This window comes from Pocillopora verrucosa, chromosome 6 (genome assembly GCF_036669915.1).
Source record: "Pocillopora verrucosa isolate sample1 chromosome 6, ASM3666991v2, whole genome shotgun sequence".
Taxonomy (NCBI): Eukaryota; Metazoa; Cnidaria; class Anthozoa; order Scleractinia; family Pocilloporidae; genus Pocillopora; species Pocillopora verrucosa.
In genome coordinates, this window is record NC_089317.1 from 13,113,318 (window position 1) to 13,128,161 (window position 14,844).

The window sequence follows — 14,844 nt, forward strand, 5'->3', positions numbered from 1 at the left end:
ATAGATATTTGCCCAAAGACTCTCGACAACTCGACGATTTTCGATTCAGTGTTGACCGTGTAGAATGCCATTTTTTTCTCATCTTTTGTACAAATTTGTTACTGTCATTATTGCTCCTTGTTCTAAGTCTGCATTTGATGTAGCGATACATTTTTGACGAGACAGGAATGTTTTTAAGAATTCGCCTGCACACTAACTTCTTTATTTGTTTGTTTTACTAGTTTTTTTACAGGTATTCTGCTGGGCTCACGATCGAATCGTCTTCGCACATGGTAATCACCATTGTTAATATTACAACGATTAACAAACATCGCAGAACGAGACCTGAATTCCTTTGCATATTTTATTTCTTTTGCAACATCATTTTGTTGTATACACAACGCTGATTCGTCACACTTTGGTTCTATACATGGCGCTACATTGTCCAATACATCATCACTTTCATTTGACACCACTTCGTTTGGTACCAAACAAACATTCCTGCTCAACAATATGCGAATATAATATACGCATAAAAGCGACAAAACTAATGGAACAAATGGAAAAATAACAGCTGATAATGTACTCTGTTTGAACAAAAATATAATGAATGTAAGCTTAACAATCACGATAGAGGTCACATAAATATAACAATTACGTTTATCCTAACTCTGATAAAAGTCCAACATGGTATCTTTGTCGTCGTTTCCTAGAGTTTTATAACGAGGCACCTTGTCTTTATCAGCAAATGTTCTTCGGTCACTCTGTCCACATTTTCTGTTCCCTGATAACTCATTTGATTTCTGGTTTGATTCTGGTGAGACCTCATTGTCCTCATCGTATGACTGCAGCTGTTTGTTTTGTAAACAAATAGTCTAGTCACCGATATTCCCTTTTATTATTATTCATTCTAGATAATTAATTTTTATTTCTTACCTATTACTCATTACTTATACATGTAAATGTCAATTTTTATGGCACATTTGTATTTAAACGAGCTATTCGTTCATATGCGGTATGTGGTTAAATAAAGTTACTTACTTACTTATTACGTGTCTGCGGTATTCCCCGTTGCACGTGACTGAGCTTTGTGAAGAAACCCAAGGGTAAACCCACTGGTCGGTCGCCCGACTAATTAATCTATTCCCCCAGGGGTCATTATTTTGCGAATATACCGCTGACAAAGAGCCAAAATGACCTTGGGCTCGAGATTGTCTCATAAGCACAACCTAATCCTCATCGAACCATCAGCAAAGGTCTGATAAAATGATGTCTTTCGGTGATCATCAATTACTTTTTCTTCTGCTGGTAAAGTTTCATGAGTCAGGTAAGGGTGAAATTTATATTCCCGTACAAAGAAATTTACAGTGTTTTTTTACCATGTGTCATTTTAAGCTTAGAATCGAGCCGGAAACGCTGACTTTAATTTATGAACGTGATGTTTGTCAAAATGATTTCCTAACTCCAAGATGGCTTTCAGCAGTTTTTGTATCTCGAAATGATATGATTTTTGTATCTTGAAATGATTGCGATGTGATGTTGCGATTTCAATCACGTGATAAATGAAGTCTGAATAACTATGATGCGATAGAAATCAAGAGCAAAGGATTTTATGCTTCAAGTGTAACACTACTATACGTTCAGAATTCAACATCAAAATTGAAACTGAGAAGAGCGCTCTTCTTGATTGTGTGAGTCGTCTTCTTAGCCATGAAAAAAAGTTAATCCTTTGTCAAGTGGCTTTCCATTACAAACAAGATGGTTATGCAAACCCTGAAAATATGCATAGGTTGGATCACGATAAGTAGAACGTCAGAATGTTGATGACACAAAGGTACAAAAAAAGTCGAAGTTTCATCTTTCCCCTGCATAATACTTTACAATGCAGTGAAAGAAAAATCTGATTTTCCCAGTTAGAAATTAAGGGTTGAAAGGTTAGTTAATTTACCATTCAATGCTATCAAAGCACACTTGGTTGCTGTTTTGTATTTTTTGTGACAGCTGCTTTGTATTTTTTGTGACAGCTGCTTTGTTTATTGAAATTACATCTTCTCCTTAAGCTTAACAGAGCAAAGCAGGAAGCCATTTTCTTGTGGCTAACCACCAGTGAGCTTGGCAATCAAATTATAAAAAAGCATGTAAACAAATCCACCACAATTTTCCATTATCTGTTTAACAAATAGATTCCATATTGCTGTTCATCTGTTCAGTAATAGATCACATGTGATGTCAGAATATGGTAAAGACCAAGAATTGGCATATGAGATCAGCTTAGCTTGTTCCAGCTGTCAGTTATTAAGACAGAGCAAATGGCACAACAGCACTGTTTACTATTGTACTATTTTTTACTAACTAAATGCACAGAGCAAGCCAGGTGCAGTTAAGTGTATAACTGATGTTCTTGTTTTTTTGACATCCTCTGTAATTTATAACTGTACAGAGCCTCGGCAACATGGAATCCATTTGTTTTATTCAGTGAAGAAGCAAAAATTATTGTTGTTACTGCTTACACTTAAAGTGCCTTTATGGTGGACTCTATTTAAGGCCTTCTTCTTAAATATAATCCTTACATATGTAACTAAAGGGCTCAGAATATTGTTTATGTTTGTCTATTTTAGTGGGTGTGGATGTGATATTCACCCAGGAACCTTCTAATCCAAGCTACTTTAACAAAGGTAGTGATGCCAACCTGGTGTGGAACTATGCTGATCCACATAATAAAATTGCAGCAATTGCCTACAGTGTTCTGGTAAATGGTGAATTTAAAACAATGATTTTTAACAACAGTCATGGTGTGCAAGAACATTCTTCAATTCCTTCATCCTACAAAGGAAGAGTTAAAATTGAAGGAAGAGCTACCCTGGTTATCAAGAACATCAACACTGGAGACAATACCAAATTTAGATGTGAAATGTGGAAAAGCCCTTCAGGGGAGGTTAAAAGTACAGTTCAGCTTATTATGGCAGGTATGTATTGCAGACATAACCATTCATAATCAAACACAAACCAAATGCATTCAACTCATGTCTCATATTTCTGAGATCTGGAGAAAGTAAACAATAGCATAAATTTGTGTAGACCTTTTTATGCAGGGCTGTAAGTGGCTAGCTAACCCAACTTTTGGGAACACTAGTGCTACTTTTACTTGGCATGTGACTCCACACTCCTTAAAAAGAGACAAGAAATTCTACCATTTACTTTGCTGTTTCTCATTAGTAAGAATTCAAAGAGTTATGAAAGAGTTATTGCTTTATTCTTTTGGCACCAACTACTGGGTTGCTCTGTTATGCATACTTTAGATAACTATTATAAATATGAGTACTGAGATTTTCTCTCAGCAAAGTTTTCAACTAAAAACGGTCAGACAAAACTAGAAACAATGCAAGTGGTTGTACAATTTTTCTAGATCAATAAAGGAAATATTCCACAACCAATCACAGGCAGCTGGTGCAAAAAAAATTATGTGGCTTTTGTAGCCTTTTAGAGGGACCTGCCAAAGGGAATGAAAGTTGGCATTGCGTTGTTTGCTGCTTTCTGAGGATTATGATCTTCAAGGTTTACAGATGCAAATTTAGTCAACAGAGTGGTGACTTCCTCAAGTAATTTTCTGACACCAAGGTGCAAGGCAAGACTTGAAAGATTTGAGCAATAGAGCAAAATTTCCTTAAAGTTATGAAAGCAATAAACCATCAGAGTCTATAATCCAAGCTCTTTATGCTGTTTAAAAGAAGCTGAGCTTGTAAACAGAAAATAATTTCAATGATGATCAATATGGCCAGGTAGGAATGCTATTCTTAGCAGATGTTGTTACTTGATGCTTCTTCTTTACCCTCTTGATTGAGATACATACAGACCTAATGGAAACCTTAAATTGAAAGTACTGTAAATATACTTACAAATTTAAATTTATCCCCTCCATTGTTTTGGATATTGTGAGCAAAAACAAACAATTATCATAAACTACATGGTATACAATGGTTTGATTCACCGATGTGGCAAAGGTCTTTCACTATCTATCCATAATTTGTAAAATGTACGACATTCTGAATCTTGAGTGTATACTTATTCATTCATATGAAATTAAAGGTTACTTGAAATGAATGTCAAAGATTTATAAGATTTTCAGACCCCTGATAACAATTACTGATGTGCTAATTTGTTGTACTTAAAGGTTATGATTTTAGTGGAAATAGTGGAAGAAATTTCTGGATCTGGAATTTTGTCGAAAATATCTGTTTAAGTCAGTTAAGTCAGTTAAAAACTCTCCTGTTTCAAGATTACATGATTGCCGCACCAGAACCTTTTGTATTCTATATTGTGCACCATGTTATGATTATGGTTTCAATAATAAAAGGTGCTGACTTAAGAACTTTGCAAAATATCTCTACATACAAAGAAATAGATTGTGGTTATGTACTCCAAATAGCAGGTCACATCAGTCTTCTGTAAAGGAAGTAGCAGAAATTGCTATGGTGGTTTTGGTGGATGGAGAGAAACATCCACCAAAACCACTTTATTTTATGTGTTATGAGTTATGATAATCATTATGAACGTTTGGTCGGTCAGCAATTGTGCACCATAAAAAATAATTAGCCAGAGCACTAGCTGCTAATTAGTGGTATAAATCTTTTGTCTCCCTGAAGATCTAACAATGGCTATAGATAAAATAAAGAAAATATATTGTTGATGGTTTTGGTCAGTGTTTTGGTGGATGTTCCCTACTGACATCCACCAAAACTACGTGACACCTAGGCACCTTTTAAATACGTGAAATATCTGCATAACATTGCGTAAAATGTTTTATAATACTACAATCGAACAATAAATTAATACTTACCATTTCTTGAGTAAAAAGTTTTGATGCAATTTCTCAAACAAATAATATACTTAGGTCATCGGGATACGTCGGCATGTTGTCGTAGCTTCGTAATTTTCATTTAGTATAACAAGTCATGAGTTGTCCATCATTCCATCTCAGTCCCTCTCGACCGAGGTGGTTTTGGTGGATGGAATCTAATGCTGATCAGCACAAACTTCCTCATCGGATCGTCAGCAAAGGTCTGATAAGATGGTGTCTTTTCGTGATCATCAAGTATACCTACTTTGTCTTCTACTGGTAAAGTTTCACGGGTTAGGTAAGAGTGAAATTTATTCTCCGGTACAAAGGACTTTACAGCGGTTTTTACCATGAGCCATTTTAAGCATAGACACGAGCCGGAAACGCCGACCTTTACTCCTGAACTTGATGTTCGTCAAAATGGTTTCCGAACTTTAAGGTGGCTTTCAACAGTTTTTGTATATCAAATTTAAGACATGATGTTGCGATTTCAACCACGCGATAAATGAAGTCTGAAAGCTACGATGCGATAGAAATCAAGAACAAAGGATTTTATGCTTCAAATGTAACACTACTATACTTTCAGAATTCAACATCAAAATTGAAACTGAGAAGAGCACTCTTTTCTTGAGTAGTGTGAGTCGTATTCTTAGCCATGAAAAAAGTTGCTGCTTTGTCAGGTGGCTTTCCATTACAAACATGATGATCATGCAAACCCTGAAAAGATGCGTAGGTTGGATCGCGTTAAGTAGAATGCTCAGAATGCTCGATGACACAAAGGTACAAAATAGTTGAATTTTTATCTTCACTTCTTTAATGCTTTACAATGCAGTGAAAGAAAAATCTGATTTTTCCTGTTAGAAATTAAGGTTTGAAAGGTTAGTTAATTTATCATTCAATGGCATCTAAGCACACTTGGTTGCTGTGTTTGTATTTTTTGTGACAGCTGCTTCGTTTATTGAAATTATTTTCTCCTAGCTTAACACAGCAAAGCGGGAAGCCATTTTCTTGTTACATGATGCCAGAACAAGCATCATGATCAGTTATAGAACAAGCTAGGTGCAGTTGAGTGTGTCACTGATGTGCTTAGGACATTGTGACATCCCCTGTGATTTATAACGGTACAGAGCAAGGGTACCATGGAATCTACTTGTTTTATTCAATGAAGAAGCAAAAATTATTGTTGTTACTGCTTACACTTGCCTTTGTGGTGAACTCTATTTAAACTCTTCTTCCTAAATATTATCCTTACACATGTAACGAAAGGGCTGGGAATATTATGTTTATGGTTGTCTATTTTAGGGGGTGTGGATGTGCGTTTCACCCAGGAACCTTCTAATCCAAGCTATTTTAAAAATGATAGTGATGCCAAGCTTGTATGGGACTACACTGATCCACTTAATGCAACTCGAGGCATCATCTTTAGTGTTCTGGTAAAGGATACATATAAAAAAATGATTTTCAGGGGCAGTTGTGGTGTCCAAGAACATCGTGATATTCCTCCATCTTATCAAGGAAGAGTTAAAATTGAAGGACGAGCTACCCTGTTTATCAAGAACATCAACCCTGGAGACAATACCAAATTTAAATGTGAAATGTGGGGAAAGAAAGTTGAAAGTATAGTTGAGCTTACTGTGGCAGGTACGTCTTGTAGACATAACCATTAATAATGTAACACAAATCAAATTCATTAAACTCATGTCTCATATTTCTGAGATCAGGAAAAAGTAAACATTAACATTAATTTGTGCAAACCTTTATATGCAGGGCTGAAAGTGGCTAGCTAACTCAACTTTTGGGAACACACTCATGTCCTAACAACATTAAATAGTTGAAAACGAGTGTGTTATAAGTATGGAACTTCTTGGTCATTTGACTGTGATTCAAGTCAAAAACATTATATGATATCTCAATACTCATGTACAATTTACCTCTGTCATTGTTTGCTTGAATGATTTTTTTCACTTGTTGTGAAGAATCCAAACTCACTGTTTACTACACTCATTTGCTTTTTTTTGATTTTACACAACTCCCAAATGAAGATTGTTTGCGCTCACCAGCCATAACATAATCTTCAACCTTTCCTTGTCATCGTACTCCATCAGAACCATGTAACTTTCATTAACACAATATTTTAATTAATGTACATTTTCTGAGTTCTGTTGGCTTATTTTAACTGTAGTGCAATACCTTTCACACTTATTCTATTTTTGACATGTATTTGACAGAAAGATACCAGGTTAATATGGCTTAAAAGGGGTAAAATGAATCATCATTCATTTTGGTCTACGTGGCTCAAAGCCAATCCATGTATTTCGCTTATAGAAAAAAATTATTTTGTTTTGTTTTTACCATAAGAAGGCAATTATTATTCATGCATCACTGCCATCTTTGTAACAGATTTGCCAAATTTTTTAGATGCTTCCTCTTTACCCTCCTGATTGAGATACATACAGACTAAATGGAACCCTAAAATTGAAAGTACTGTAAATATGCTTAAGAATACTTGAATCTCAATGGATTGGTTATTTAAGTCATAAATGTGACTTCTTGTTCCTTAAAAGCAATGAGAATTACAGCTGTGAAATGGAAAACAAACTTTCTGAATGAAGTGAAGCTTTGTGACATGTGATCAAATCCACCTCCTGTTGTAAGTCATTTGTAAGGTTTGATATATCTGCAAAGTATTGTTTAACTTTTTATTTCAAAAATTAAAAACATATGGAAAAAGGAAAATTTGCCAATATTGGATTTGTGATCGTGGAAAGCCATTTGCAAATCAAAGAGAACCCAAAGGCCTCTAGAAGATGTGATGGGCAGTCTCTCTCCTTTCATCTCTACCAAAATGCTGGTTGTCTGTTTACATGTAGATTACCCTTGGACAAAAGGTGTGACGTAAAGAATGCAGTCTATTATGAAACAAGGTATTGTTGAGGAGAAGTGCCTGCTCCTGTCTGCTAACCCAATATCCTAGATGTCCCATGCACTATCAACAGTTTTGCAGGGTTTGACTTTAAGTGTGTTCATCATGATCCTTTTGGCATTGGGTTTCAAAAGAATTTCATTTTTATCCTGACTACATTTCATCATTAAGTGATTAAATGCCTCTTCCAGATGACATGGGATCTTCCATGTTTATTTATTTATTTAATCATTATTTATACACATTAACTGAGCACTGTTGTGAGTGATGCGTCAAATATGATTTAAACCAATAAAAAGTTTTTCTTGAATACCACATTGATTCATTTTAGCGAGAAATATCTCATGATCAACAGTGTTGAATCCCTCTTTTAAGTCGAGAAACACCACAGCATTGATGTAGCCATGATTCAGTGGCTTCAATTAAGAAGAGCAGTAATAGTTGGGTGTAAAGACCTGAAACCAAATTGATGTTTAGAGATGATTTCTTCACTATTTATGAGGTTCATATAACTGATCATACACAATCCTTTCAAACACTTTGGTGACTACAGAAATGACTGAGATAGGTCAGTAGTTGTTTTTATGTTGGTATCACTTAGCTCAGTAGAGTGCTTAAATTTGGCATACATCATAAGGTTTCTACTATTTTTCTGCTGATGTCATTGATGACATTAGGAGGAGGGAGGTTTTTTTTTCAGCTTTTTGCTTCTTCAGTAGGTTTCTTTATTTCCTCATCCTACAGCCATTTCCTGTCACAGATTCCAAGTTCAAGTGACTCTAGATATAGAGAAAAAATGTGTATTTCTGGCCAACTTAAATGTTAATTGAAATATTTTAGGTGTTAAACAACTGCCCAGTTTCACTTACTTTTGGGACATGATGCATTCTTGAAGCCTTGTAGTGCTTAACACTTTGAATATTTCAGCCCATAGAGATGACCCCCAGCTTGATGTTGTCACAGTTAACTCTGAAAGATTCTAGTCAGTTAAGATGTCTATTAGGGACTCAAGAAAAAAACCGATAGCTCTATTCAATTTTAAAAATCTTAGAGGAGGCAGAAATAACTGGTTCTGCTATGTAACTCTCTTGAGGCTCCTGAACCCTACAGATTTTTGGGGATGTTTCAGAGCTAGCACTTCTAAGTCTCGAGTATAAACCATTATAAATCTAAACAAAAGTACATCGAATTCTGTAATAGTTTCTGGTTTCTTTTATAATAACTCCTTGCAAGATTTTGTAATATTGTTACCTAGATGACAAGCTACATCTGGACCCACTAAAATTTTTGTATTGTTAAGTAACCATTGATCAATTCACATACACTTACTAAGGATATCTTTATTACAACTTCAGTTGGAAGCTCTTCAAATTGGAACCTCCTAAAAACTATACAAAGTTAAATAGGGCCTAAAATCATCAAGTGGGAACATGGAAATATTTTAAGATGCACAATTAGTATTATCCACCTTTAGATGTTGGAACTTTTCAGACAAGCCAATCAAATTTTTTCTTCTGTCTTTAAATTAGATTTTCCTCCTTTCACCAATACTCTCTCAGGTACTCTGGCTAGTGAGCTATTTTTTGCATTTCTTACTCAAACCTCTAGTCTGCAACAAGAATATTACTTCCAGTACAAAGATGAATCACGTAGTGTTTTTGGTGTTGCCTCTCCACTTTCTGCCTCTGCAATTCCTTTCCCATCATCTCCTGTAGTTTCTTAATAAACATCAGCATCTCTTGATGGTCTGGAAGATAGTTTCTTTGGTAATGTCAAACAAGCTCAAATCTTGTGCTAATTATTACTAGGAACTACTTAGTGTGAATTTAAGCCACCTTCTTGCTCTCAAGTATTTCTCACCAAATGTTCTGGGTACTGCCTGTTTTGCATTTTCACCAAAACTAAGACTGGACCATGTTGTATAAACATTTCATCTGCCTGTTTGCCTCATATCAGCTATGGCTGATTTCACTTTTAATTAGTTTTAAGGACCAACCTAAAAAATCTTGCCATAAGTTTTGGGAACACTTATTCACAATTGTATTGAAGTATAACTCTCCTCTTTAGGGGGGTAAAGTGTGTTTGTAGAGCTCTGATGAAATGACTCTGCCTCATTGTAAATGTAATGCCTGCGACAGGTTGAGGATATTTTTAATTTGCTGAGTGATAACCTCTCTGTTGGGAAGTAGCAAAATGTTTCAGCACAAGTTGTTAACAGTGGTCTCCGTACAGTCTATTCTTAATGCAGGAAATAAGTTAATTTCTTTGCATTTGACTTGGGCTTAAGAAGGGTTTATTTTTGGGTATGATTCTTCAAAATGCAGAAGAAAAGTCAGAAACTCTCCCTTCTGCAAACTCCCCTTTGCAGAACAATCATGATGAGCAATCAAGTTATGTAATGTTTGATAAAAGAACAATCAATACAAGGAGTTTAGTAAGTTCTCCTTTTAACTTTAGGTAATGGCAAGCAGCATCCAGCATGCCACTGGTGTATTCTTTTTATCCCAAAGAATTCATGGTTTCTCTTTCATCAAAATTTCAATTCTCTGGGTTGGGGATGCTTTAGTAGATCCTCTTTCAGGCTAAGTTCTAAGTGAGGTGTGGCTTGATTGGCTCTGTTCCTATTTGTTTGTGCAGCAGCAAAAGTTTTATCAAGAAAATTGGGTGTATAGCTTTAAAGCCGGGGTCCTTAGTTTAATGAGTGACTTCCTGAATTATCCCTCAATTCCCTAGGTTGGTTGTTGGAGACTAATTGCTGGATACTTTTGATTATTTTATTGTAACTGGGTAAATTTTAAGACTCAGTCCAAGTAAGATTTGCTACGCCATATGAGGAATGATATAATTTCTTTTACCTTTCAGAGGCATTACTTATAAACCTCTCTTTAGGAGGAAAATATTTCATTGAAGGATCCAATGCCACCATAACCTGTAAAGCTTCTGGGAAACCACCACCATATGTATCGTGGATTAGAAATGGAGTACTGGAAAGTTCAGGGAAGAAAGCTGCATCTTTGGAGTTCGATAATATAAACAGAATGGATACAGGACAATATACATGTCAAGCCAATAACTCAATGGAAGTCACTTCCGTTAACACAACAATTGTAGTTCACTGTAAGTATTATTTTAATTTTCTACATCTGAATTTAATTTATTTACAGTGCGACTCCTGTTATTAGGGTCAGTTACACAAAACTGACAAATATGTCTAAAAGTGTAAGAAAAATGAATTCCATGTCAAATCCTTTTCAGCTTTGTATGCATTGGTCCTAAGTATTGGTTGGGACACTTGAATTTCAGTGGAATTCTTACTCACATTATTTTGCTCAGGAGGACATGAAAATGTTTTTACCAAGTTGTTGCTTCAGTTGGATTGTGTTAAACTCAGAAAATGGCTTAAGGCCATTTCTGAGTCATTGTGACAACCCAAAATTCACTCCATTTGACTAGTGCACAAGGTTAGCGCAAAGGGCCCTGGTTGAAGCCTGATGGAAATCTGAGTACTGGCCAAAATTCCAAGTGTCAGCTGAGAAATTGCACATTTCAGTGTTTTACTGATGTAGCTGAGATAAGAAGATAAAAGCAAAAATGGGCTTAAACTAAAACCACATGCTTAAGATTTGTGCACATATTTGCATGTGTGGCATTCAAAGAGATATACTATTTAGGGGCAAGAATCCATTTTATAATTCATAATTTGAAGGCCTTGCCACCTTATACTGAATACTTGAAGTACAAAAAGTGTATGAATGCAAAAGTGATGGACTCTACTACTGAGTGATTACAACCTTTACTTTTTTCCATTTAAAGACTGGGAAAGGAAAGACAAAATTTTTATCTCAATCATACTCAGGATGTGCAAATTGAGGTCATGTGACCTACCATATGACCCTTGAGGAGTCGAAATGGCCTTCTAAAACTGTTATAAAAATATCTATACATCTTCTATGGCATAAATTTATCAAATATCCCTTTGTATTCTGCTAATATCTATGAAAGGGTTGCACAGTCCACAGTTTCAGCCAAACGTTTGCTTATTAAGCTTAAAGCAATGAGATAAATATCATTTTTGCCCAATTTACGATTTGACATGAAAAAGAGGGGCAATCAGGTTACCACTGTTTGTGGCCATTTTTTATGTTTTGTGAAAAAAACTTCTGACTATAACATTAGTTCTTAATGGCAGGAAGGCAGGTGTGCTCAACTTCTACAAATTATGTCACATTACCAAGCATGTGACCTCCAAGGGGCCTAAATCTGCCCTCTTGCCTTAAAGTGAAATCATACTCATGTCATCCTTCCAAAACTTGTATTTACACTACCTCTTACCTCGGAGCGATACATACTGCAACTAAAAACACAATATCATAACTTATTTTGGTCTGTTGAGCTTTAAAGTAACTTATCTCCATTGTTAATCGACAGAAAGCTATCCTCTTAAGTATGGATGCCTCATATGTCAACTATTTAACAGTTCCTCTTCAAAGGTACTCTCTTCACAGCTTTCTTCTGAGTCACTGAGAAGGTTTACTTGTGCTAGTGCTTTTGTGATTGGCTGTGGTACAAGAAGCTCCCTGTTCTTCATCCATCCATGACCCTCCATTTATTTAAGATCCTGCATAGCTTCAAGGGCATGACTCCGCATGAATGCTCTGTAGTTTGCTTCAGATGTTGAAGTAGACAATCAGTTGTTGGTGGAAGCATTTCATTTTTTTTGCTTATTCTGGCAGAACATGTGATAACATAATTCATCTGCAATGCTTGTCTTTTTGCAGTCATGTAAAAGCTGCAAACAAAGGTTTTGCTTTTACCAAAGCTACAGAAAGCAACCAACAGGAAATTGAATAGGTTTACTAAGTGTCAAAAACATAGCATTCATGTTTAAGAATAAACATATCAAATGCAACAAAAATAATGTTGATTGCTACAGCTCTAAATTGCTGGTAATGAACTAGAAACCAATGGAGGGAATAAAACATGCTGAACTAAATAATTAAAGCCATACCTTTTTTTTTTGGATTTGCAAGATACTTTCCCCATTGTCTTGGTACTGGAGTGGCAAGACCTCTGATTTGCATTTTAAGGCCAATGAATGTTCCCCTTTGCTGACGCCCTCCTTTTGTGAAGTTGCTCAGTATTGGTAAAAGACCATGAGGACTTGCAGACAGTTGCTAGAAAAAAGGGGGGAACTGAAGATGTTGAAATATTTTTGTAAGAATTCACCAAAGGTATCTGCTCCAGAAGATTTTGTCGACTGTAGAACTGCCATGCCATTGATAACAACAACCTGTGGATTTGTCAATGCTGTAAGTTGCTGAACTACATGAATGTCTTTCTAGAGAAGAGAGCATAGTGTGCTCTTAACATCTTTTCTAAGACTTCCATTAGTGAGTGAATATGGGATTGAAGACAGGTCAAAGCTCAGCACATCTTTCAGGCAGATTGGATGAGATGAGGAGCTTGACAAACAAGTCCTTGTTGGCATTAACAGTAATTAGCTTATTGCTGGATTTGACTCCAACCTTATTTGCACTGCTGAACCTAGGATCTTGATGTTTGGAATTGGCTCCCCAGAAACCCTAGCAGGGAAAGAAAATATAAAGCCGTGTGGTATATGAAGCTTAAATCGCTAAGTGGAAAACTGTAGGTTTGAGTCAATGAATTTATATCACCGGATGTAAATTGACAACTTCTGCTTAAATAAATTCTTCATTTCTTCAGTTTGTAAGCCATATGATAAAGCCAATGGGATCATTCAACTTTCTCCACTGAGCCTGTGGAAAATAGTTGCTTTTATTAGTATTATAGCTAGAGTGCTTTCAAATTATGTTTTGTAAATTAAAAATTGTACATTCTGCTACAATAGTTTGGATCACTTGTATTCTGATAAGCAGCCATTTTTTATTTATATATTTATATTTGAAATATTGTGTAGGAGAAACATTGCCTCTGTTTAAAATTTACTCTGAGAGTTTCGTAATTTTTCTCTTGATGATCGTTTGTTAACATCTTGCTGCAATTCACACGGCTGGAACTTGATACTCACCATTTGCGGAGGTCATCTTGGTAGCTGGAATTACAAATGAGGGAGGTCAGCTCTGTTTCAATCTAATGGCGTACTATTAATTGAGTGGTAAGTTCTGATAATTGATTGTAATCCTAATGTTTTGAATTAAAGACTGTAGCTGTTGATTGGCTGCTAACAAAATTGACTGTAGTTTCAATCTTTTATTTTATTGGGAACTTATAGAAATTTTGAAATTGTAACCTTGAGCTTTCAAATAGATACGTTGTATAAGATCATTTTGACCAAATTTAATTTTGCACCCAAAAGAACATTGCACCAAAAAGTCTAACTGCTTAAGCAAGTTACAGCTAAGTTTGTTTTACAGTGCAAGCACTTGAGGGACTTTAACGCAAAACCTAACGGTGATGACAACATGGACATCGCAAAAAAAAAGCTGTAATGGGCAGAATAACAGTTCAGCACATGCCTTTTAAAACTTTGTACATTTCTCATCTGTCTTCTGACAAACAACAGTGTGAAATCAGCAAAATTTGTGTTGTCTGTGAATGAAAAGCCCAACGGCAAATAATCTGCTTCCATCTGGAACCCAATGTGGCTCACATATATGTTATGCTGAATTTAAAGTGAGACATCATTAGAAACTGAACACATTCAGCCATTCATGTGTGAAATTCCAACTAAAAATCTAAATTCCTTTAATTTTTAATTGACATCTACCTCAGCATTGCCAACTGCCAAAGGTCCATAGTACTGATTAACTGTCTGCAAACTTTTGAAATAGAAAGTCAGACTGCCTTGGTACATTTCAAACTCATGAAGTTAACCTGTGGGTAATTGGGAAGAACAGCTCCCTGTCGGCCAACAGTCTGCTGACTGTAGGCTGACACTAAACCGACAGGCCACCAACAGGTTAGCGACAGGCGGTGAAATAACTTTACTAGTGTATTTTTGCACTTAAAAATCGATGTAAAACTTACTATAAATGCTTAAAATTTTTCAAAATGCCACTAAAACTTAAATGTACATGAACATTCCCTGTGCATTAAACGAAAGTGTGTTAATATTCTCCATCAA

The 14,844-nt window shown here is 35.7% G+C and overlaps 1 protein-coding gene and 1 long non-coding RNA gene across 9 annotated transcripts in view; one reads left to right on the forward strand and one right to left on the reverse strand.

Moving 5' to 3' along the window:
* Window positions 1-329: 329 nt before the first annotated feature.
* LOC136281698 (uncharacterized) lies at window positions 330-4,994 on the reverse strand. The gene is made up of 2 exons (XR_010717908.1): window positions 4,817-4,994; window positions 330-830 (listed from the first exon to the last, which is right to left on the reverse strand). It is a non-coding gene; the product is annotated as an uncharacterized lncRNA (long non-coding RNA).
* Window positions 1,181-14,844, forward strand: part of LOC131799331 (uncharacterized) — a 31,119-nt gene continuing 17,455 nt past the window's right edge. For 2 of the 8 annotated variants that reach the window (XM_066168379.1, XM_066168380.1), the window contains exons 1-4: window positions 1,181-1,306; window positions 2,598-2,945; window positions 6,119-6,457; window positions 10,602-10,856. In XM_066168379.1, the coding sequence (XP_066024476.1) occupies window positions 1,246-1,306; window positions 2,598-2,945; window positions 6,119-6,457; window positions 10,602-10,856 (1,003 nt within the window). In that variant the 5' untranslated portion in view covers window positions 1,181-1,245. The other 6 variants (XM_066168381.1, XM_066168382.1, XM_066168385.1 and 3 more) reach the window with 6 other exon arrangements.